Consider the following 24,655-nt stretch of genomic DNA (forward strand, 5'->3'; position numbering starts at 1 on the left):
ACGATCGAAATTCTTGTCCAATTTTTCCATCGTCTTCGTTTAAAAAAAAGATCTCTCGATTTCTCTGTTCGTAAACACGTTCGATCCCATCGATTCGATTAAATTACGTTGACGGGCCAGCGCGAGGGAAACGGTTCGCTTACCTTATACATCGTACCATCTAAATCGCGCCTTCTTAGATATCGTCCGTCTGATTTGCTTACTAGTCTAAAAAAAAGAAATTTTTTTTCGTTCTCTGTGTGGAGAGGTTTTTCAACGGGTGGGGATGGGGGCGCCATACATTTTCTATGCATCGACGCCTCTTTGCACGTAGACTAGACACATGTTTCCCGACGATCCGGAATCATTCGTCGATCATCCTTTCTCGATCTGTCCGTGTATCACATATCCGTGCACCGTCGCGAAATATTTCTTTAACCGTTGTTCCTTCTTCGTTGCGGAAGGAGCAGTCTTGCAGCAGCAAGAAAAGACACAACCCGTCCAATCTGCGTACCATGTATATAAGTAAACCGTCTCTCTATGAAATATTTAAACTTTGTACGTTGGACTTTTTTTTCCTTCAATATTTTCATTAAAAAAGGGAAATCGAACGTTTGTGTTTATAAAAATCGGAATATCTTTGTCGCCACGGAGGGAGGAACATGTTTCGTTCGCTTTCTCCCCCGTTGCGACCGATGTTTTTTTTTTTGTATGTATAAGTATCTATGTGTACATGCGCACATATGTGTATTAATATATTCATATATATATATATATACATACACGTACATACATATATATATATACGTCTTGTGTGTGTATTCTGGTTAAAAATTTGGCTGACAAAATTCTTCTAAAACGTCCAAATAGTGGACGGTGCACATTTGAAGGATACTAATAAGCAATGCTCGATAAAATCAGACTCTGCACTCAAGAAAGCACTTTGTACTAGCTAAGATTTCTTATACATACGTACATATCAACTATACGTAAAGAAAGAGAAAAAGGCAAAAAAAAAAAAAAAAAGGAAAAAAAAAAAAAAAAAGAAAAGAGAAAAAAAGGCAAAAAAAAAAGGAGAAAAAAAAAATAATAATAATGAAACAAAAAAGAAAAAAAAAGTTGGATATTCTTTGGGCAATCGACAGAGAAGTATAAGAGCTTGTGTGACTAGCAAAAAAAGAAAATTAAGTACAACGCGTTTGCTGCGTTACAATGAAACGTGACGTAATCCCTCGGGTCACTGTTATAACGTTTCGAACTTTAGTTCTGTCGCGACATCGCATTGCAATATATATATATATAGCACGTAAGCCCTAAAATATCTTCTTAAATAGATAATAATAATAATTATTATACTTCGTCTTTCGATACTTGTCGAACGATCGCTCGTCCTTAATTCAACTACAGATTAAGAAAGTTTAGCTTCCTTTAAGTACGTTTAAGTCTCACTGGCTGGACAGGAAAAAGAAAAAGGGGAAAAAAGAATAATCGCTTGTAATTAACAACTAGTTTTACCACTCTCTTCGTCACTCTTTCCCGTGTTCTTCGAAAATCGTGCAACGAGAGTTTTGATACGTACTAGTTTCATGTTTTTTTTTTTTTTTTTTTTTTTTTTTTTCTTTTTTTCCCGACTATCGATATTCCCATTTCTCTTATATCCTCTACCAGAGAGCTCTACTTATCGTCTCTTGCCGTTACTTCGATCGATCTATCGATCGTCCCCGTCCCGTCCTCGCTCGCAACACGTCTCCATCGTCCCCGCCATGTCATTCTATCCTCTATCCGTTCATTCATCCCTCCTTTCTACAACACCATTTCCCTACAACCACCTACTACTACGCATTCTTCTTTTTTTTTCATTCTCTATGTGTGTGTGTGTGTGTGTCTCTCTTAATCCCTTCCATCGTAATCGATATAAGTAAGTCAATCTAATTAGGAAAACGCGAGATACCGTCGTGTTCTCTCTCTCTCTCTCTCCCTCTCTCTTCGTTCCCTCGTGGATGATCTCGAGATTTTAGAAAAAAAAAATTCCATCAGGTCCTGCCTTTTCTTAAATTTCACGTCAATCTCGTAGTATAACGTCGTTGCATAACTTCTTGATCGAGCAGAGAGGAGACGTCCCTCCCTTCGTTTCCCTTGACAAGCGTCGTTGATTCGACATAGATTTCACTCTTTTCCCCTCAGAATCGGAAATATTCGCCAATTGGCGTGGCTCGTGCACTCGCGTACATGATACATAAATCGGCAAAACATATGTACAATATTCGCAGCGGTGACACGAGCCACGTTTTATCGGCCACAATCCTTTCTCTCTTCATTATTATTTTAATTGTAATCCGGGGATTGAGCGATAAACAAATTCCTCCAAAAAACAAGACAGGATCTCGCGTTATCCTTTCGTCATGGACGATAATAGTTTGGGGAGAGGGGGGGAGAAGAAACGAGCGAGCAGAGATGAGGAGAGAGGAGAGGGTAAAAGTAAAGCGAAAGAAAGAAAGAAAGAAAGAAAGAAAGAAAGCAAGACTTCTCCTCTCTCTTCCCCTTTCGATCCACCTCGCCCCTGTAATAATACAGTTAGGTAAATCGAACGACTGGAACACATCACGACCTACCTCTCTCCGTCTTCGCCATCTCTTGCTCCTCGTCTCTCTGCCGCCCCTCCCCCGCGTCAGCCACGCGCACCTACTACACACGCATCGCACCCTTTCTCGTACAGACGCACGTATACACGCACCACACGCGCACGAGTATCTCTTATCATTCTCCCCTCTCTTCTATCTCTCACTCGCCTCCATTCTTTCCTTCTTTTTTTTTATTTTTTTTATTTTTTTCCCCCCCTCTCGACCGAGTTTTCTCCAGGGAGCTCTCAGCATCCATTTGTTCATTATTTAGTCGGAATTGTATTCGTCATCGTGGTTCTCGTAATCGTATCTGCCGCCCCAACGACATCTCTTCGACGAGGTCATACCCCTAATTATCATTTCATAGCCGGACATTGAGTTGTAACCTTTCAACGGATGATACTGGTTATGTAACTGTTGATGGTAGTTATGGCGGTGGTGGTGGTGGTGATGGTGGTGGTGGTGGTGGTGGTGATGGTGATGGTGGTGGTGGTGATGGTGGTGGTGGTGATGGTGGTGGTGGTGGTGGTGGTGGTGATGGTTACGATGGTTCTCTCCGCGATCACGACTGTTCAGGATGTTGATCACGGAATCAATGGGGAGATGGTGGTGGTCGATCTTCTTAGTGGAAGCATAGGCAGTCGCGAGCGCTTGGACGGTCGCGGGCGTGACCAGGGCCGCAGCCGCAGCCGCGGCCGCAGCGGCGGCGGTCGCTGTGGCGGCGACCACCGCGGCTGCCGCGGTCGTTGAGCCGAGGATGACCTTTGTAGCGGTCGCTTGACCGATCATGGCCGCGGCTGCCGCCACAGCCGGCGTAGCTGCTGCCGCTACTGCCGCCGCTGCTGCCGTTGTTCCCGCTGCCCGATGATGGTGGTGATCGTGATGCTGTTGCTGTTGTTGCTTGTCGTCCTACGCCGCCTTGCTCTTGTTCGTCTTGAAGCTCACTTGAAGAACCCGGTTACCGAGCGTGTAACCGTTCAAGCTCTGGATGGCGACCACCGCCTCGTCATAGTTGGTCATCGTCACGAAACCGAAGCCTTTGCACTTGTTCGTCTGCAGGTCGCGGATCACTTTGACCGATTGGACGGCGCCGAACGGACCGAATAACTGCCACAGCACGTTCTCCTCGGTCTCTGGGGCGAGATTATACACGAAGATACACCAGCCGGAACCATTCATCGCGTTCCCGGGTAGCATCGAGTTTGCCAATAGATCGCCTGCCAGCGGGCTGTACCTGAAACAGTTCGATTCGTCGCTCGTGAAAACGTTACACCCGGGTTCCAACGAGTTTTTGCTTTGTGCACGTGCTTTCGCCGATGGGTTGTAGTCGTATCGTCGTCATCCACCTCCGCGACACAAGGCAAGGAAAAACGTTCTGCGTTTCGCGGGGTAGCGTCGTCGATTCCAAACGAAATTGACCAAGTTGAAATTGTTCCAACTTGTCCATTTCGCGCGAATTCATTACTTTCCCCTATATTCTCGATCGATTTACGAAAGAATTTCTTTGTACACGAACGTCGCTATTCGAGCCTACGATAATTTTTTACTGTTCGTATTAAAAAAAAAGAAATAATAGACGAGATCTTTGTTGTTGGCTTGATAATTGTATTGACTGATCGTGTACACATTGCCAGTTTATGAAAAAAAATTATAAAATACTTTTCAAAAACTCGAATAAATGCGATTCGATCGAAATATTTTCCTTCGCAATACATCCCTTTGATCTTATTGTAAAAAAAAAAAAAAAAGAAAAATATCATATGGACAAATCAAAGTCGTGCAAACATAACATATATAAAGTCACTCACATTAAAAAAAAAGAAAAATCATCGTGCTTGAAGTTCGGTGAAAAAAAAAATGGCACAAACAGACCGTGTGTTAATCGGATGAAATTAATTATCGCGTTGCGAAAAAAAAAAGAAAAAAAAAGAAAAGAAATCCCTTTCGTTGAAATTAATGTCGACGGAAGACTCTTGGGAGAAGTAATCGTTGCGCAAGACTGCATGCAATTCTACGCTAAAAGCGTTCTAAACGAATTAGGCGCGGCTCGATGCTAACTACTCGACTCGAAATTTCTTCAATTTTTATTAATTAAAAACGAAGAACGGCGCAATGGATGAAAAAGTAAGGGGAAACGGGAGGAGACAGAATCGTAAATAAATAATAATCGAGGGGGCCTAATCGCATGCACCCCGTTAAATCGACATGCTGAAAATTACGGTCGAATGCGAGGGGAAAATGAAAAAAGAAAAACACGTTTACGAGGTGGGATATATTTACAGAGATGTAAAAATGTAATCTACGTACCTACTTGACGTCACAAGCCGCGTTAAAACAGGGCACATCTCAGTGAGTATTCATTATAGGGCCGAGGTGACAGTAATTACGCACGCATTCGTTACGAACGCTCATTAGGAATCGCGTGTTTCTTTTTTTTTTATACGCACGCGTATGTACAACGCGTCTTCGATAGTTGGGGGTGTGGTTTTTTTCTTTAACGAACGAACCCTCGAACGAACCCTAAACTCGATTCATCGGTTTATCTCTTCGTTTTATTTTCATCCTCTTTTCTTTTCTTTCTTTCATTTCTTTTTATTATTATTAATTATTATTTTATTCATCGAAATATATATACAGCTTTATTGATTGATAAAAGAAAAAAAGTTAAATGGAATGATCGAGTTAAAGGTTCAAGCTGGGTCAAGTTGTTTAATAAAAGCGAGGCGTTCTCTCGTGAAAGAAGAATCCACGTGTTTCGTTTAACTATCCGATATGTATATATATCTATATATATATATACACTCGTTCGACTATCGTTTAGTTAACTTTATATATTTGTAGAAACGTTCGATCGGAAATATATCTAATTTCTCGGAATCAGAATCTAAAACCAGTATCTACAATTGAGCCATCGAAAGAAACGAAAAATTTATTTGTTATAGACGATCGATCGTTTCAATTACGAAAGTCGACACATCGGTGCATTGTTCTCTAACGATAATCAAGTGCGATTCTCTTGCATTGGTGTGTGCCAACAAAAATACATATATCTATATATGTATATATATATGTATGTATATCTATGGTTCACGTGAATTCACGTGATTGCTTTTTCAGAGATCGTGCACCTAACGTTGTTCTCAGCTCAACACCAATAATCTAACGGACGATCTTTCAATAAATATCGCTACTCTGTTAGATGCTCTACACCATTGTCGCTCGATGCGAAAGCGATTCGTGTCCTTTTTCCCGTACATTGTTGTTTACATATCTGTCGATCAATAATCCTCTTTAGTTAATTTTTCAAAATGGATGATCGATCGTCGGCGGAGAGACCAAGAAATCGCAGGTGCACAGTCTTTTGAGTCGAACACGACCGATGAAGGCAAAGAATCAAAGAAAAGAAATAGTGAAGAAGGAGAAGAAAATGCGAGCCTGTCGAGGAACGTTGATTCGAGTCTCTATTTGCAATTTTTTTCTATTTCTCCTTTTTTTTTTTAAATTCTTTTTTCCTTTTTTTTTTTTCTCTCTCTTAGGCAACGAGACGATCTGTAGTTTCGCGAGAATGATTTTAATTCTATGATTTTTCATTCTTCTTTCGACAACGATTGAAAAATCGGTCGAAATCCGTCTGTACAGTCCGTACATGTGTGACTATATTATACTCTCTTAGTCAGGACATTATTCAGAAGCTTGAAAGCTAACAGGTTAAAAGAAAAAAGAAAATTCTACGGTTGTATTGAAATATCGATAAATCAGAGAATGAAACATATACTTGAAACATATATACTCGCGAAACTGAGAACAAAAGTTTTTTAAAATTCTTCGTACAGAACGTAGAGATGATTAGAAAAAAAGAAACGAGGTAATCGAAAAAAGAGAGTAGAGGCATGTTTCGTTCTTTCTTTTTCTCTTCCGAGTATATACCAAAGGAAATTGTGAAAAATTATGAATCGTGAAATTGCAAACCCGAATCGATTCGCATTCTCGAGAAAGCGGTAAGATATGCTTTGTGACGTTTTGTGGATAGAGAAGCGTTTGAAGGATGACAATTAAAACGAAACGAAAGGCAACGAAGAAGGCAAAGTAGAAGAGAAGAGAAAGTAGAATAGTGTGAGTCGAGAGGGGAAGAGAGAAAGGCCTTAAAAATTTCATATAAGAGAATATTGTTATCGAAAAAGAAAAATAAATTTCGATCAATTTCGATATAATAAGATATTTGTTAAAACTTCGATGAACAAAAACTTCGCGATTAAAAATATACGTAATGTATGAATTTCGAGCGTATAATTTACGGGGGGAGAAAAAAAAAAAAAAAGAAAAAAGAAAGGGAAAAAAAATAAGATGAAAAAAAATCTTGGTTCGAATTACAAAAAAAAAAAAGATCGCACCATATGAAATTTTTAACGCGGAGCGTGTGTGGAAAGTAAGAGAACGAAGCCACGCAAGAATAGAAATCAATCATCGAAAAAATGAAAAACCGGGAGGGAACGTAGTGGTAGTAACGAAAAAAATACTGACCTCTGTAAGCCTTTGTTAATGGCAAGCATGGCCTTGCCAGTGCTAAAACAAAACACAAAAAGAACAACGTAAGAAGAGAGATACTCCGGGAACGAGCCAATAAAATCGGGATAAGAGTCAGTCGCTTCCTTGTGCTTCCGTTTTCTTTTATTTTTTTTTTTCTTTCTTTTTTCTCTCACGGAACTACCATCTATGGTGCCTCTCCGTTTTCTTTTCTCACCATGGATAACGCAATAGACAAGGACAGAAATAGATAGATACAAGAACAAAGACAAAAGAAAATAAAAAAGATAAAAGAAAAAGAGAAAGAGAGAAAGAGAAAGAGAAAGAGACAGAGAAAGATAAAAAATGGTTAAAAAAATTCGAACAAGAAGTAAGAAAGATAGAAAATGGAAAATTCTGGGAAAATTTTTTCCTTTTCGTTTTTTTTTCTTTTCTTTTTTTTTTTTTTTTTTTTTTTTTTAAGGAAAGGAGAGACGAGGAAGCATATAAAGTCCAAGGTTGCGGCGACGCGATATCGATTCGAAAGGAAATGAAAAAATACGGAATAGAGGCAAGCGAAAAAGCGAAGCGTATTATCAATCTACTATATCTCTTTTTTTTTTTTTTAACTTTCTCTTTTTTTAATTGAGATGCTGTTCGAATCGTCGAATCTACGTATTTTTCGATTCGAACGATCGAAAACGTTAAAACGAGTCTTACGAGTTTCTCAATTTTTCTCGCGTTCGACTGACATGGACATACAGACGGACCTTAAGTATTGCGTACAACAATCAAATAATGTTTGAAAAAGACACAAGGGAAAAAATTTTAATCGTCATCTTCGTTCGTTATTATATATCGTGTCTTGGAATGATAATTATTATTTTTTTTTTTTCTTTTCACGCGTCTTTTTTGCAGAGGCACAGAAGCGCGGAACGAAGGAGAGACGAGATTATTATATACGTATTTCTAGTATGTTCGCTATCGACGTTTCTCAACTCCATTTTAATTGAATTCGTCGTCAGCCTCGCATCCACGGTAATGTTTCCGAGGACCAGAAATTCCGTCCTCCCGATTTCTACGAATGAAAAATTATTCAACAATTTTCATGTTCACATAATCATTTAAACCATATGTCATTCGTGCTAGAAAAAAAGAGAGAGAGAGAAAAAAAAAAGAGAGAGTGTAAAATCATATCGACGAGCCAGCTTACCGTGGATCGCGAAGACAAAAAACCAAGAAAACTTACAGAAATAACAGAACGTTTGTATGTGCCTTGCTCCTCCATGTTTCCAGAGTGGTCAAGGATCAGTCTTCTGTGTTTGCACGCGCGATTAAATGCGACTCTTTTCGTGTGTATTAAATTCGATCTTATATCTAAATAATTAGTAATTATTTTTTAGAGACCACCTTGTACCACTCGTTCATCGGGAAAGGGAGATCGGACGGGTGATCTTTGAAGGGATGGAGTAAAAGAAAATAAAAAAGAATATAAAAAAAAAAATCAAGTAAAAGATATCGAAAGAAAATCAAAGAAATAAATTGACTGATGTTCGTGATACGTCGAAGAAAGGTCGAATTACCGAACGTTTACCTTTTTAAACATATATATATATCGGTGATTCATCAAGTATCAAGGATTTCGATTGGATTAAACCTTTGATACATGCATACGGCGAACACATGTCGAAATATTGATATCGAAACATCGATTCAACGGTCGAACGAAAGAATATATCTAACAAATATTTGAGCGTAACACTTGTTCGAAACTGCAATCTTTTCCAACGTATATTTGTTTCGGATCTTTTTTTATTACCCGAGAAATCATTATCATTATTTATTTCGATCTTTCATAGTTCTCGAAATTCGATCGTTTTTCACAGCTTCGCCCCGCGTAACAACGACCATTCTTCACGATTCGATGAAAATAATTGATACCTCGAAGAGAAAGATACGGGCAACGTGAAACTTTAACCGCGGCTTAAACATGCTCGCGCGTAAATGAACACCGAATCGACGAATTTGAGACGGAAAGAAAGAAAAAGAAAAAAGGAAAGAAAAAAGAAAAAATGATCGAAGATGAGGTAGTAGATCATATGGCAGAGATGAGGTGCAGAAGGAGGAGCCTGCAGTGTACTCAGGTACTCAAACGGTGAGTGCGTAAACAAAGAGAAAGATCGAAAGGCTATTCGATCGATCGATCGATCGATCCTACTTTTTTTCACCAATCTTTACCAACAACTTATAAATTTCTCTCATCGTTAAAAAATCATTTTGTCGATCGATCGATACGCGATCTGCACGAAAAACTTAAAAAAAAAAAAGAAAAAGATCAAAAAAAGAAATGAAAAAGAGAAACTCAATTGAAAAGAAATTGAATCGAAAATAAAAAGAAGAAGAAGAAGAAATAGAAGAAGAAACAAAAGAAGAAGTAGGAGAAGAAGAAAGAAAGATATAGAAGAAAATAAAACAGAAAATGATAAGAGAAGAAGAGAAAGAGAGAGAGAAAGAGAGAGAGAGAGATCTTTGGGTAGAGCGAGTAGAGGCGAGTAGGTACCTGGATAGTGGCGACAGTGGAATGTACCTGAAGCGGCCGGTTGGATGGTGGATTGGGCCGCCATATCGTCGGGTCGCCTGCGGTGTCAGATAGGCCAACGGCGGTATCGCCTTGTTGTTGTTGCTCGGATTGTTGGCGAACTTGACGGTGATCGGCTCGGACGAGCCCTTCGGAATGGTACCGTTTAATTCTTGGATCGCCCTCTCGGCCTCGACCCGCTGGTCGAACCTTATGAAACCGACCCCTTTCGACAATCCTGTCGGTAATCGGTTCAAGTTATTCAACGGGTCCATCATCTTCTCTGTGAAATTTTGTTGGACGAATATATCGGGCAACGAAGCGACAACATTGCCAGATTCCTCGTTGACTGTTGAGTGACTACGCGTGCGATTCTTGTAGGTGTAGGTTGCAAGCAAAGTTATTTTTCCAATGGTCCAAGATGTTCCGGTTAAATCGTAAACGATTGGTCGTTTTTTTTTTTTAATATAAGGAGGAATGTACTATATTGGATTCGAGTCGGAACGAAAGTGGTATAATATAGCGGCGCATCAATCCCTCGCAATGAAAGTGGGTGATTTTATTATACAAGGGAGGTTATCGAGGAAAACACTCGTGAATTTAGATTAATATTAGTCGTATCTTCTATATATATATATATGTATATTATATATAAAAGATAACGGTGCAATTTAGTATAGGAAAATCTTGGAACAGTTAAAAAAACGTTAATAACAAGGAAATAATCCTTTTACAAAATCCATCGCATTGCGATTCTTTTGATAGAATAGAATAGAATAGAAATCCAATTCGTGGAAGAAAGTTGCCTTTGCATTAACGATACTTCTCGATTTCTAATAAATCGATCGTGAATGCTAAACGAACCTTCTTCTTGCAAATATTTTCCACCCCGTGATCAACGACGAATTCTGTGTGGAATGCAATCAAGTGCATTCGAACGAGTGGCTCGGTGCGCGCAGATTCGTTTCTTTACACCGATGTCGCGTGTTCTCGAGTGAGTTGATCATGTTTTCTTCCACCAAGCTGAATGACTTTGATAACGCGCTAAAAAAGGGGGTGAAAAGGTGTATTTATGCGTGTATACGTGTGTATGTGTGTATGCGTACGTGTGTTTTGCGTGTGTAGGCGTGTATCATGAAACGAGGGCACGGTCGCAAAATAATAACAACAATAATAATAACAATAATAATAATAATAATAATAATAATAATAATAATTATAACGAACGACAAAAAGCGTAAAGAAACAAAAACGGCGCTCAGGAGGAAAAGTTCGGTTTTGTAACTGTTGCGGTCACGTGAACAAAGCAGCCAGTAAAAAAAAAATAATAAAAAGAAAAAAAAATATAATAAAATTGAAAAGAAAAAAAATATAATAAAATTGAAAAGAAAAAAAATATAGAAAGCGATATTTATTTGTTTATCTCTTTTTTTTTTTTTTTTTTGTTTCTTTTTATCGATCATAAGTAGTCGATCGTTCGATCCTCGCGAAACGATAATAAATTGAAGAAAAATATTGCTATGCTTGTCTCTAATTTTCTTTCTGTTGACATTCTAATATTTAACATGGGTGACAATCTAATTGTTTCGCGAGTTGAACAAAAAATTAAAGTATAAGAAAAAAGTAATGGGTAAAAATTAAAATAGAGAAAAACGGCTGCTTTTGTTTGAACTGGACGTAATAAGGGAAAAGAAAAAAGAGTTGTATGAGTTACGTACCGGGCAAATAGTCTCCGCCGCCGGTCACAAACTGTCGTACTAAACAGAAACGGAAAAAATCATATCACGTTAACAGTCAACTGACAGCATAAACGATTCGCTCGCCCCTGATTCGTCTAGGTGGGAGGATATGTAATAGTAATAATAATAATAATAATAATAATAATAAGAACAACAACAATAACAACAAATAATCAAAAGAAAGAATAAAAATTAACGATTAAAAAAAAAAAGAAAGAAAGAAAATAAGAAAAAACATAATATAAAGAAAGTAAAGACAGAACGTTTTTTTCTCGGAAAGTATTGAATCATGATTGATTCGTGATTAATCGGAAAAAAAAGAGGAAGAAATAAATAAATTGAAAATGGATTCAACACTGGCAAAGAGAAAAAATTCGTTCGTTTTATAATTAAATATCATAATAACGTTTCCAATATATATGATTTTCATTTTTTTGACGTTTAAATAATTAAAATAATTGGTATACGGTGTTTGAAAAAAATAATAAAACAAAATTGGTCGCAATGAGATGAATAAGGGGCGAGCGATCTTTCTGTTAAAAAATTTTACGCTATTCCTTTTTTTATTTTTATTTTTTTCTTTTTTGTCCTTAAGTATGCAAAAAGTTTCAGTTTCACTTTTCAGTTGTAAAACGCAAAGAAGCAAACAATTCTCGAAGAAGTAAACTGAAAAAATGCAAGGAAAAGAAACGCAACAATAACGAAAAAATATAAATTGACCGTTCGAGTCGAGGATCGCACTGTGGACCGAAATATAATAAAAGTAAGCCAGGAACGAAGGAAGTAACAGAGGAAGGTTTTCACACGTGTCCTCTAACACTGAAACCAATGTCTCAACGTATTAAAAAAAAAAAAAAAAAAATCAAACGAAATCAATGGAATCGTAGTAAACATTAATGGGAGAATCATTCAAAAGTCAATCAAACGATATTACGAAAAAGGGAGAAGAAAAAAAAAACGAAAAAATAGAATTCATTAACTCGGTGAACGATGGTAACCGAATGTATCGATACAAGATACATATATATGTGTATATATATATATATCTCGGAGGAATATAATAACAAAAATAGCCAATATGGATATAAAAGAAATATAAGGGTGGCATAGGCCATGAGGCTGTGCGTGAAACTGGGGATGCAAATAGAATGCACTGCTAACAAAAATATAAGCTGAGAACGTAAACAATAACGAGCGAAAAAAAGACAAAAAAGTATGGAATCAAAAACGAGAGTTTGCGATCGTGTGTCCTCTCGAATGATCTCGAATACAAAGTGTCCTCTGTTCGATTGCAATAGTATCTAACGACGTCTAAGGAAAGACAGATAGTTGAACGATAAAAGGACGAAAAAAAGAAGAGAGAGAGAGAGAGAGATAGAAAGAGAGAGAGAGAGAAAAAAAGAAAAAAAAACAAATAAAAGGAAAGAATTAACATCGATCGGAATGAAAAGATGCGTAAACGAGATCACGCAGCTCCGAGACGACATCGACCAACATCGAAAAGTGTGTAAGTACAGCGTTCACGTCCGCTGGTTAAAATTTAATCAAATTATTCGTCACTCGTTCACCACGATCGTGTCCGTTCTCGCTCTGATTGCAGGCGCACCGATCCACCCCGCAATACGACTAGAACCCCATGGCCTACTCTTTTTTTTCTTTCTTTTTCTTTTTCTTCTATCCTTGATCACACAGAGAAGAGACTTTCTAACCAATCTTCTACTCAAGAGGCACGAGTCTGACTCGTGCGATCCCAATCTACTTTGCTCTCGGAACAAAGTCAAGAGTACGGCTGTTTCCCCTACAATTCCCGTATTCCATGGCCTTCCACAGGGCACGCGACATATATACACTATTGGCCGATACGATCCTCGTCAGTTGTCGGGAATTTAACAACTTACCGGTGATGTTGTCGCAAAGTATCCGCGACGTGATGATTCTGCCGTACGGGCTGAATAGATTCTCCAGATCTTGTTGCGTCATGTTCTTCGGCAAACCGCTCACGTACAAGTTTGCGCCTTTGATCGCCTCGCTGCTCGGTCTCGCGTACGATACCTGTTCAAGGTATGATAATCGTTAATTGGGACAGATAATGGAGAAATTTCACTATCGTGCGACTTTCTTCTGCGATTTTTTTTTTTTTTGATTTTTTTTCTTTTCTTTCCTTCCTCCTATCAATTCGTGGTGGCGCATCGACAATTCAACGATTTAAAAGTAGTGGTGGTAGTTGACTCCCCCCTTTTCTCGAGGAGACATCAGAACGTTGATAAAAATGTGAGAATGAATTTTGACTGTTCTCATACAGTTAATAAATAGCAGATGCGATAATGTCTTTGAATTCACGCCAATCTATTTCGATCATTGCAACACTGTGGCGTATCGTGCGTAATCTCGCTTGAGAGACATTTTCTGAAAATTCTTGTCGATAAAACCGATTCGAAAGCCGTACCATTCCGTAAACAAAAGCGATACGAATAGAATCTTTTCGCAAGATTTGTTCCCGATATTTTTGTTCCCGAGTCACGACCCATTTGTTTTTAACTATTATAAATATTTTAACCATAACAGTTTGTTTCAAACTATGCGCGAAATCCAAGCATGTGTATATATATATATATATAACGAAAAGTTAGAAGTTAATCCAAGATTAAGTTCATAAAAGTATCGCGTGTTTTGCTTATAAATAGCTGACAAAGATTGTTACGAACTTTTGACTCGAATCTTTCATGAAAACTCTAGATATCGTGCTCGCTCGCTCGCTCGTTCGTGCGCGCGCGCGATTCAGTATTTACTTCCAAATGCTAATCTAGAAGGATCCTTATAAATAGATAGTTCACTATGTTCATCCAACTAGGGAGAACGAACCTTGATCGTTTTATTTTGCAGACGAAGACCGTTGAGCGTGTTTATCGCCTTCTCAGCATCCTCAGGCCGGTGATAGTTAACGAAACCGTAACCTAAACTCTGACCTGAAACACAAAAAAGAAAATACCGTCGAATTAAACGATCTTGCGCTTAAAAAAAAAAGAAAGAAGAGAAGGCAAGAAAAAAAAGAATCTTCTACCATACCTCCTATATTTGCACCATAAATGGTAATAAATGATACAGAGGGGCGAAAGGGAGTAGGGATTCGAGAAAAAAAAAATTCACAACCGATAAATGTCTCCGAACGTGCTCGTTCATTGAGTAAACAGATACAACGACAGCGGCGAGTGTTTTTCGAAAACAGGAAACGCAGACGGTGCAATACGGCCCTGAGATCGCGCGGCGAGGTCGAATATAAAGCGGCAGAGGCTCAAACCAAACGACGCCCCCGCTACTCCGACGCTCGAAATAGCGTCGCGACGTCCACGCACGTGCTCTCCACTAACGCACGGAATTCAGAGGCGCGAGTACGCCAGCCCGAAATTACGCTGGATTACGCGCACACGAATGGTCACTCGGCATGGGGAGAAAAAAATCCCTCAACGAAGAAGATGACGGGAACGCAACGTTGCGTAATCCTTCCCCCCACTCCCAATCTTCCACACTGGTCCGTGAGTAATCGAAAAATCGATGGTGAAAAACGCGTCGCGTGTCTCTCCTCCCCTTCCTTCCTTCCTTCCAGACGTTTCGAACCAGACCAAGTTACTCGAAAGTTGAAGAAAAAAATTCTTTCCCCGGTTGATGGAGCGTGATCTCTCTCAACGCCGTTTAACATGGCGATGAGAACGGACGTAAGTAGAGAAATGATAACATTGACGAGTGTGCGGCCACGAAACACCGAATTATTCGATTTTCGCTTCTCATTTTTCCTCTCCTGGTACCCCGACTTTGTTGAATCTTTAACAGATTCTATTTGGTTTCTAAAGATTCTCTATCTCTTTCTATCCCCCTCAAATAAGGCTGATACAAAATAAACAGGCGCAGACGAATCGATGCCGACTACTCAACCAAGACTAAACACCCGTTCCTCGGTAACGTCTAGAAATCGATAAACAAATGAACTGTGTAGAGAGAATTATTCTTTCGTTCTACACCTGTCCGTGTATTAACTGTAATAACAGGTTTCCATGAAAATTATCACAACAATACAACGCTATCTCGCTTATTCGGTCAAACACGAAAGAACCGTGATTCTCAGGCTTCATCATAATTATTGTTTAGCTATGATAATGAATGAAGGGGACGGTGAGTTCGACTTACCGGTGAGTTTATCACGAATCAACTTGCAACTCTCAACCTCGCCAATGCTCGAGAAAAGGGATCGAATCTCATCCTGTGTCATGCTCTGGGGCAAATAATTTACTATGAGATTCGTCTTCGACTCTTCCTGCGAGGCCTGTCCGAGGGTGGATCCACCATTTTGTTGTACGACTGTGTCCATTCCGTTCGCCATCATTGCACTCTTCGACCGGGTCCTTTCTAACTACGTACGAAATCTGAAACAAGAAAGCGTCACTTTAGTATCACGTAACGAATACAAACGATATTTCGCTTTTTAAACCTCTATCTTGTTAAGAATAATCTCGTCCTCTATTCGGTACTTTTTTTTTCTTTTTTTCGATCAACGTCGACAATACCTTCTTCTAAATCTTTTTTTATTAACGGGTAGTGGCAATCGATCACCCAGTTGTTCGTTCATTGTAAAAGGAAAGAAGAGAGATTACTGGAAACGCAAGGAACAGCGACGCTCAACCATTTGCAACTTTCTTCAAATATATTTTTTTCAAATTATGATATATTTCTCGATTCAATGATTCGTAACTCCTTTTCATAATTATTCTTTTTTCGAGGGAATAAATGATTAAAAAGAAAATTTCGATTGTTCCGAGAGATTCTCAAGTTCGACGCGAACGACGCGTTGAAATTTATCGAAACAATCGCACGACGAGAATATATAGAAGAATATATAGGAAGTAACAGACAAGTATAAACACGGGCCAAGCAAGAACTACTGTGTCGACGGGGTTTTGAAGGACGTAAAAACGTGTTAATCAACACGTCGTACACGATGCACATGTTCACAGAGAACACAAGTTCGAAAAGAAAATCAGTTTTTGCTTATATCTATATAAATATTCGCGTGGCAACAACAAGTATAGTTTTTGAGAAAACAAAATATAGTTTTGAGAAAACAAAATATTCTAATTAGATTTCGTAACGTTCTGAATTATTTAAACCTATTTCGCCCGTATTGGAAAACTTTTTATAATTTTAAAAAGATTTCGTTTCGTTACGTTTGAACGACGATGAAGATCATTATCTATTTCATACATTAAATTACAAGCAGCTGGACGCAAACAAGACGCGTGGCTCGATTATGGACAACTTGCGAAAAATTCATGGTTCACGCAACTGGATGCTGACGTAATCTGACAATGACTTTCAAAATACAGCGTGAAAAGAACAGGCGGAGGTGGTAGTTGGTAGGGAACGAGGGTAAGATCCAATAGAAACGCGGATTTAAAGGGGCGACGACCCCCCTTTCTGGTTTAAAGAGCTCGCCTCCCTCGTGCCTCTTCCCTTTTCCTTTCTGGCAAAACCACCGTGTTCGATACGTTTACAGGGTGTTCAATATCGATCATACTTTATACCATTATTTGTATTCCCCTTAAAAATTTTCCAAATTTTTCTTTCCTCTCCAATATACGATATTTTTTTATCAGTACCTAACGTAACTCACACTCATAAAAATAAATTCTAATCGGATTAGATACGCAACAACGAGAATTTCGTTAATTTCTAATTTCTTCTCAGCTGGAGTTCGCAGTTGCTGGTAGTTTCAATCAATTAAAAAAAGAGGATCTAAATTTCGATATCTCGCGATACATCTATTAATCTTTATGTTACGTGCGTGGAAGATATTAAATAATTTTATTCGAGAACACCACCCGGTATGTGGTCGCACACGCCTCGAGCGAAAGGGACGAAAAGCGAGCAAAATAGGAGAAGGAGAAGAAAAGAGAAGAGAGAAAGGGGAATTATACGCGATGGCCGTAGGGTGCCGATAGCGTTCATGGTTAAGGCTTATACACACAGCTGCCACGACACATATATCAAGCAGGCACGAGCTACCACTGGTGTACATTTTAATTCTCTCTTTCCCCTTCCGCCTCCTCGTCAGTTGTTCAACGTAGTCATCAGCTGTCCTTAGGACCACCCCACACGGGGAACCTTCGAGTTTCATGACTGCGGTCACCCCAATCGAACTGACCACCACGTCCTCTCTTGAGATACCTTTTATTACACGCGATAGATAGCTTTTATTATATGCATCGAATGTGCCGGGGCCCATGTGATATGAAACGTGGGGAAATAAACGTGGGACAATGAACAACTATAAATTCGAATTTTTTACATTAACCTCCTTTTATATCCTATCTTCCCTAAAAGTCTTCGTTGGCAACAATTTATTGTTATTATTATTATTATTATTATTACTAAAGAAGAAAAATATATCCCTCTCGGCTCAAAATGGACGAATCTTACAGAAGAATCTCAACTCGCAATGGATGATGCTATCCCTGAGATCTATCCCTCTTGTATCTATATATATATATAATCTAATATATTAACACTGATAATTTTGTAAGAACGAATTTCATCGACAAACGTCAAAAAGATCGAACTTCTCGACGACGAGAAAAATGCCGGCGCTATTTTTCATCAATGAATTTTCATCACCGTTCTGCGAGTCGAACGGTGTTTACGAACGAGGCGAAGAAAACAGGAACGCGTTCAGCAGTCGGAGAAAATGTCGGAGCCAGCAGTTATCGTAGCCCCGCATCTTCCGTAGTTATCGATCCATACTCTCCCTGTCTCTCTTACACTCTCTTTGCTCGGCATCGCGATATTTTAGGACGGCACAATGGAAGCCGAGAGACCCCATTGTCGGGCGAGGAGAGTAACGCATCGGAAAAGTATCGTTCGCCGTTGACTTCGAAACGCGACTCCTGCGCTACCGTCATTATACAACGACAATGGACGTTACGCATGGCTGCGTATACGCGCAAACTGGGGTTATCCGCGACACAATGCGGAAAGCCACCCCTTTTCGCCAGACCGGGGTTCGCAAAAGTCGACCTCCACGTCTAGTCGACCATCTTCCGGGGAATCGCGACGAACACTTTCAATGTTTACGTTACACACCTTCTACTTTCATTTTAATTGCTTTCAACTCGAAATAATTTGAATTTATATCTCGAAAATAAATGAAAAAAGATTCGAAAGATTTCGAGACTCGTAGTAATGTATCGTGTATATCGAGGACGAGATATGAAAATGTTATTAATGTATCTAGAATATAATGTAACGTAACACAGAACGAAAGGAAAAAAAGAAATTACGACGAAATATATTCCTCGTTTCGGGTAAAAAAGATAATTAAAAATTTCCACGAAGAGAATATAAATTTGCAACGAAGATTAGCAGGTGGGTCAAGTTAGCCGGGGGTTAAAGTTTGATTTTTACGTACGCTTGGCAGATACGATCTTCGGCCGGTGGCCAGGTGGCCATGGCGACGGATCGTGAAAATCGCGTGGCCGGGACCGATCAATACGAGCGCGACTCCTCGGTCTCTGCCTCGCTCGTTCTCCCCTACCACCCCTTCTCTCGCTCATTCTCGCTCGCTCGTGTCCAGGAGCGCTCTCTCTCTCTCCCTCTTTCTCTCGTTTCTCCGTTGCGCACACGAGACCTCTTCCTCCGGCTACAATTCCAAGGGAATCCCCTCTCGCGCCCCTCAAGTACGCCCCTTTCCGCGCGAGAAAACACACACGCACGTACACGCGACACGCGAAAACGCAGTAAGTCGTTTCTGTTATCGAAAAGAAATAGCAAAGCGGCAGCAGAGGAGAAAGGGGTAAAGAAGCTCGAAGGCAAGTGGCAGTCGGAGCGGAGGTGGGAGTGGAGAAGGGGAAAGGTGGCGTGGAAAAAGAAAGACTACGTCGAAAGCACGCAGAAAGCAAAGGGTGAGAATGAGAATGTGTCACGAAACTCGCAAGGCACGTGCTCTGAAACCTCCTTGAAGGACGTACTGCTCCGCGTACAACATCTGTGTGTATATCTTCGACCGAAATGTTTTCGTGATTCAACTCGAGCTTACCTTTCTTCCACTATCTTTACAGGATCCACCTTTTTATCGATACACGCGAGAGCACACGACACACATCCACACAATAAACACAGAAAACACCTTTTTTCTTTCTCCTTCCGTGAGACGCGACACTCTCTCTTCCCGTACTTCTTTTCTCTCCCTCTCTCGACGTTACTTTTTCTTTTTCTCCTTCCGAAAACTCTTTTCCACGTTTTCGCACGCGAAACCGAGCAACGTGCAACTTATTAAACGATTGGTCGATGAATCGTGCCGGTCCCTGCTCTTCTCTCTGACTCTCTCTTTACGTGCACCTACTATCACGCTCTCGCACCGCCGCCCGGAACAGAAGGGGAAATCAATGAAAGAAAAGTACGACGCGAGCGCTCGTAAATCGGCATTTATGCTCGCCTCCTGGTCGACAGTCCTTTGGTTTCACTTTGACGAGCACATGTGTGAGTGTATGTGTAAATGTATGAGCGGCGAGCCGAAAATTATTCACGTCCGATATCGTCGAAAAATGAGATCACCAAATTTCGTCGATCGTCGTCGAAAAAGAAAACGAGGGAGTACATACAATGTGTGTAATGTGTGTGTGTGTGTGTGTGAGCGCGCGGATTTAAAGAATAGAATACAATATACGCGTATATATGTGTGTATGTGTATGTGTGAATGTGTAGAGGGTTACGCGAGACTAGAAATTAAAGCGTTAAACACTATACTAAGGAAACGGAAATAACGATATAACACGGGCGGAGGCTGCCTAGAGACTGGACACACCAGCCGCTTTCAAGCGGCTTGCACAGCCCGACGAGCTCGATCGGCCGAAGTCGGCCCAGCTCGGGCGCGGTCGCGCACCCTCGGCTAAGCTCGTTGCCAACCCACTGCAAACCCCTCGTTATTACGTATCTCCTCCTACCAACTCGCACGTATGTACTCGTATGCTGCGAGGGGTTGCCGATCGAACTAATAAGAGACGTATGCGCGTTCTTAAATAAACTGTGACCTCCCATCGTCGATCGAACTGGCTCCCTTGCCCCCCCCCTCCTCTTCATTTTCCCCTTTGTCGAATTTTAATAAATTTAGAATCTCTACATTATATTTTATCCCAGGATTTTAAATTTTTCCCTTTTACTCTCTCGTATTCTCGCAATTGTTACAATCGTCAAGGTTTGAATAACGAGTCGCGATTTTTTATTTATTCCGGTGTTAAAAGAATTAAAAAAAAAAATAACACCTGTCATTTTGTTTAAACTGCATCCAGTTAACAAGAGAGCTGACAACCTAGGGGCAGTTCAGGCGCAATATTTCAGTATCCTCCTCAAGATATTTGCAGGGGTTTGTTCGTTAGGAAATGTTTGCAACATGGCTCCCTGGCATTACGAGGCAGAAGGTATGCCGCCCTCTTGCCTCCCTCTCGTCGCTTGCATCACCCCTTGCATCAGATCATGACCACCCCTTCACGGTTTTTGACCCCCGTCGTCTCAGCGCGCTATCGCGTCGATACAAGAGTCCTTTTATCCCTTACGAGGCCGCACTCGATCGGTAGTGAACTCGAAACCATGAATTACATCGTCAAAACTTATTGGTGGCCATTTGCCAAAGACCATGAAATTGAATATTTCTCGAAGAGAAAAAAATAGACGACTCGCGAGACTTGTCGAAGTCCAAAAATCGAGGAGGATAAAGCCGATGAACTCGTCTGAATCTACCGCTTCGTTGTCTCATTTCAATCATTCTCCTTCGATTTATGCATCGTTTCTTTCTACGTCGCACGTTTCTGCTAGATCTATCGAATATTTAATCAAGTTTTAAACGCAAAAATTTCATTTTGTTCGTTATTGTGTGGATAATTAGAATCATTTTTCAAAAAAAAAAAAGATATGAACACGAGTAAACGAATCCAAGCTGCATCCCTGACCTTACCCTGGCTTTATCTTCGAAGATCGAGAGAATGCAGTCTCTAAAATGACGGTGAGCCAAAATTATGCGATGCTGACGAAACAAGCCGAGCAACACTTGGCGGTCGTGCCAATAACCGCGAGTTCGTGTTTTCGGAAATTCGTTTCCCTTATATTACATCATCATACAGAATGAACTTTTGTCAGAACTTCCTGAAGAACTCGATTCTATAATATATATCTTCGCTTTAAAATTCTAATTAAATATTATAATCGCCTAATTAAAACTTAAGACACAGAGTACGATGAATTCTTTTTGATAATTTGTTATTCCTTTTTAAAAAGATACAGAGAAATTGTCACTTATCGATTCAAAACCACGAATACGTATCATTAAAATTATAAATATGTTCACATATAAATACAAAAGAAATCTGTCTCATCATTCATCTATCGACGAATCAAATTATCATCGATCCATCCAATCGGATTTCATAGATTCAAATGAAGTATATAATTTGTACTTCGTCCCTATATTTCTTATTCTAATCGTTACAAAAAAAAAAAAAGAAATCAATCTTCGCATATCCGCTAATCCTCGTATAATCAAAGGAACGATCTTTTCGATTGACTTCCTGCTTTTGTTAGACATGAACGATTGACCAGGTTCTTTGCGTATTACGTACATGACCGGACCTAACATCGGCCAAAGAAGGAGAAGGAGGGAGCAAGCCTGTATTGTATCTAGCCGCATGAGAAAAAAGGGAACGAAACTGGGCACAGGACTTGCAACAGATGCGAAACGGTATGCAAAAAAAAAAAAAAAAAAAAAAGGAAAAAAAATAGGGACACAGTGGACGCATATGTGAGCGAGTTCCATTATGCTCGGTGGCTTTAAAACCGGCCACACGGTGCGACAGGAAGTTGTCACCGCATTACCGTTGGAATTATGAAAGTTTGCCGGCCTCTGATCGCCTTAGCGACAACGAACGAGCGAAACAATATTCAGACCATCGAACCGAGAGGGAAATTTATTCGAAATCATTCTAATCGTTGCTTCCGCCATCCATACGAATGAATCAATCCTTCGTAATTCTGACTAAAAGGTATATATTTTTCGAACATTTAGATGCGGAGAATAGCGCGTGCCAACGAGAATGATTTACCATTTTCCGGTATATCGGATCAAAGCCGTGAAGAGACATAAATTGTGAATCATTCGAGTCGAGACTACAAAACGTACTACCGAACCAACCCTCCTCTTTCGTTCCCGGTTATGATCCAGCTGTCGAAGCAACGTTTTTGGGGTATGGCCCCACCTTCATCATCGATCCGCCGGTACGCTCGTGCACGAGCATAATTCCACCCATACTCTGCCACGGGAGTAATAATTCCGTCCGTGAAGTTTTTCCAGGGTCACTGAACCTTTGACGAGATTCGTCGATAATCTATCCTATCGATATTCTCACGAATCCTATTAATGGTTCGAGGCGTGACAAAGGCGGTTTCAACGAGCCAATGGAACTAATTGGAAGATCAATGGCAAACTTGGTTAGTGAAAATAGCTCCCTAAATATCCAAGTATAAAATATGCAAGGGGATAAATAATTATAAGGGGCGTATAAATAATTTCTATCCTAGGAGGTTGGACGAGATCAATTGGATATATATTTCGTTAGAAAATAGTATCGTTGGAAATGGACGGTATTTTTAACAAACATTTGCGCAAAATGGACGAAACTCCCTAACCCCGCCTAGGAAATATAACGAAGATCGATCAAACGCGCATCATCGTGCTAATTAAGGTGCAACCGATCGATTTGTTTTTTCCTTGTAGTAGCTCTTCTTCGCTTTTTTTGCCTGTATTTCCTCGTAAATAAGTATGCATCGATTCATGATCGTCCCTCTCTCGTCAGGCAATGATCGCATCACTAAATATTCAGGGAAACCTTACGACGTCTTCTCGAAGTCCACAAAGGGTGATTACGTAAAGTAAACATAAATGTGGAGAGAAAAGAAATGGTTGGTTCAGTCATGATGAAATATTCCACGTAATGAAATAATATCGTGACTTCGACATGCATTCGAACTGAAATGAAAATTTCAATCTAACGAAATCGATGAATTATCACTGACTTGAACCGATTGACGCATGATCGACAGAGAAAAAGGAAAGTAATTGGGATTGCGATTAATGAGACTCGCACAATCTTTCCTCGCAAAGGAAATTCGAAATAAAAATAAGCGATAATATCAAACGAGGCAGAACAATTTTTGCTCGTATTTTTCTCGTTGACGACATTATTTGTTCAAAGGCCAAGGATAAATTTAATAGGCGAGCGGTAACGTATTACCTCCGCAACCCTATATATTCGTATCGTTATCGTCCTCGAGAACTCGTTACGAGAATTAGCATCGGCTCTCTTTAAACTCGAACGAAGTTTCGATGGATTATCGGTACACGCATCCGTAGGGGTGGCATTGGGCACTCGCTGTGTTGTCAAGTATTAATACCGTAAATCTTTGAAGGGGGACGATGCGTGTGTGCGATATTACGTATGATGGACGAAGAATCGCGGAAAATCGAGAGAAAAAGAATGACGAATGGACGGAGGGAGAGGGAAAGAGAGGAAACAGGGTGAGACACAGAGGTAGAGAAGCTCCATTGATTGGTCGGTGGCATGGTAGAACGTTGCAGTCGCCCTGGGGGTATATGAACCCCGGCACGGCTCTCTCTCTCTCTCTCTTTCTCTCTCTGCTTCTCACTCTTTCCCACCTTCCTCCCCACAGTTTACCCTCGCTACGATTCTACCCCACGGCAAAACGCAGGCGCGTCACATGGACCCAGAAACGATCAATACGAGCTTCCCCAACTAGACCTAGTCTCTTTCTCCCACTCGCTGCTTTTCTCTATCCTTCTTTCACATATACATTCTGCTCTATCATCCTCCTACTAGGCTCGCAACCCTCGGTCAATCTTTGATATCGCGTTATTCGGTTGAGAATTTGGATTGGAAAATATCTGAAAGAGAAGAACGTTATTAGTTCTACGATACTTGATGCATTAATTATTGTTTCTCTCATTTTCTTCTCTCGTTATAAATATATATATACATATATACATATATACGTATATATACGTATATATATACATATATATATATATGCATATATTAATTTTCCTTTTCGTTTCCTTAATACAAACTGAAATGAAATAATTTCACGAGCGAAATGGCTAAATAAAAGATGGCACCCAGAAAAAGACG

General features: G+C 39.9%; 1 protein-coding gene across 21 annotated transcripts in view; it reads right to left on the reverse strand.

Annotated features, from left to right (window-relative positions):
* Positions 1 to 1,561: 1,561 nt before the first annotated feature.
* The window catches only part of LOC108004334 (ELAV-like protein 2), a 39,616-nt gene continuing 16,522 nt past the window's right edge, over positions 1,562 to 24,655 (reverse strand). For 4 of the 21 annotated variants that reach the window (XM_062087308.1, XM_062087309.1, XM_062087306.1 and 1 more), the window contains 7 exons: positions 15,603 to 15,838; positions 14,283 to 14,386; positions 13,319 to 13,472; positions 11,400 to 11,438; positions 9,664 to 9,964; positions 7,122 to 7,163; positions 1,562 to 3,834 (listed from right to left, as the gene is read on the reverse strand). In XM_062087308.1, the coding sequence (XP_061943292.1) occupies positions 3,510 to 3,834; positions 7,122 to 7,163; positions 9,664 to 9,964; positions 11,400 to 11,438; positions 13,319 to 13,472; positions 14,283 to 14,386; positions 15,603 to 15,798 (1,161 nt within the window). In that variant the 5' untranslated portion in view covers positions 15,799 to 15,838 and the 3' untranslated portion in view covers positions 1,562 to 3,509. Of the gene's footprint in view, positions 3,835 to 7,121; positions 7,164 to 7,576; positions 8,420 to 9,659; positions 9,965 to 11,399; positions 11,439 to 13,318; positions 13,473 to 14,282; positions 14,387 to 15,602; positions 15,839 to 18,873; positions 19,446 to 19,500; positions 24,412 to 24,655 lie in introns of those variants that run through there. The other 17 variants (XM_062087316.1, XM_062087315.1, XM_062087320.1 and 14 more) reach the window with 15 other exon arrangements.

Source organism: Apis cerana, linkage group LG1, assembly GCF_029169275.1.
Source record: "Apis cerana isolate GH-2021 linkage group LG1, AcerK_1.0, whole genome shotgun sequence".
NCBI classification, from domain to species: Eukaryota; Metazoa; Arthropoda; class Insecta; order Hymenoptera; family Apidae; genus Apis; species Apis cerana.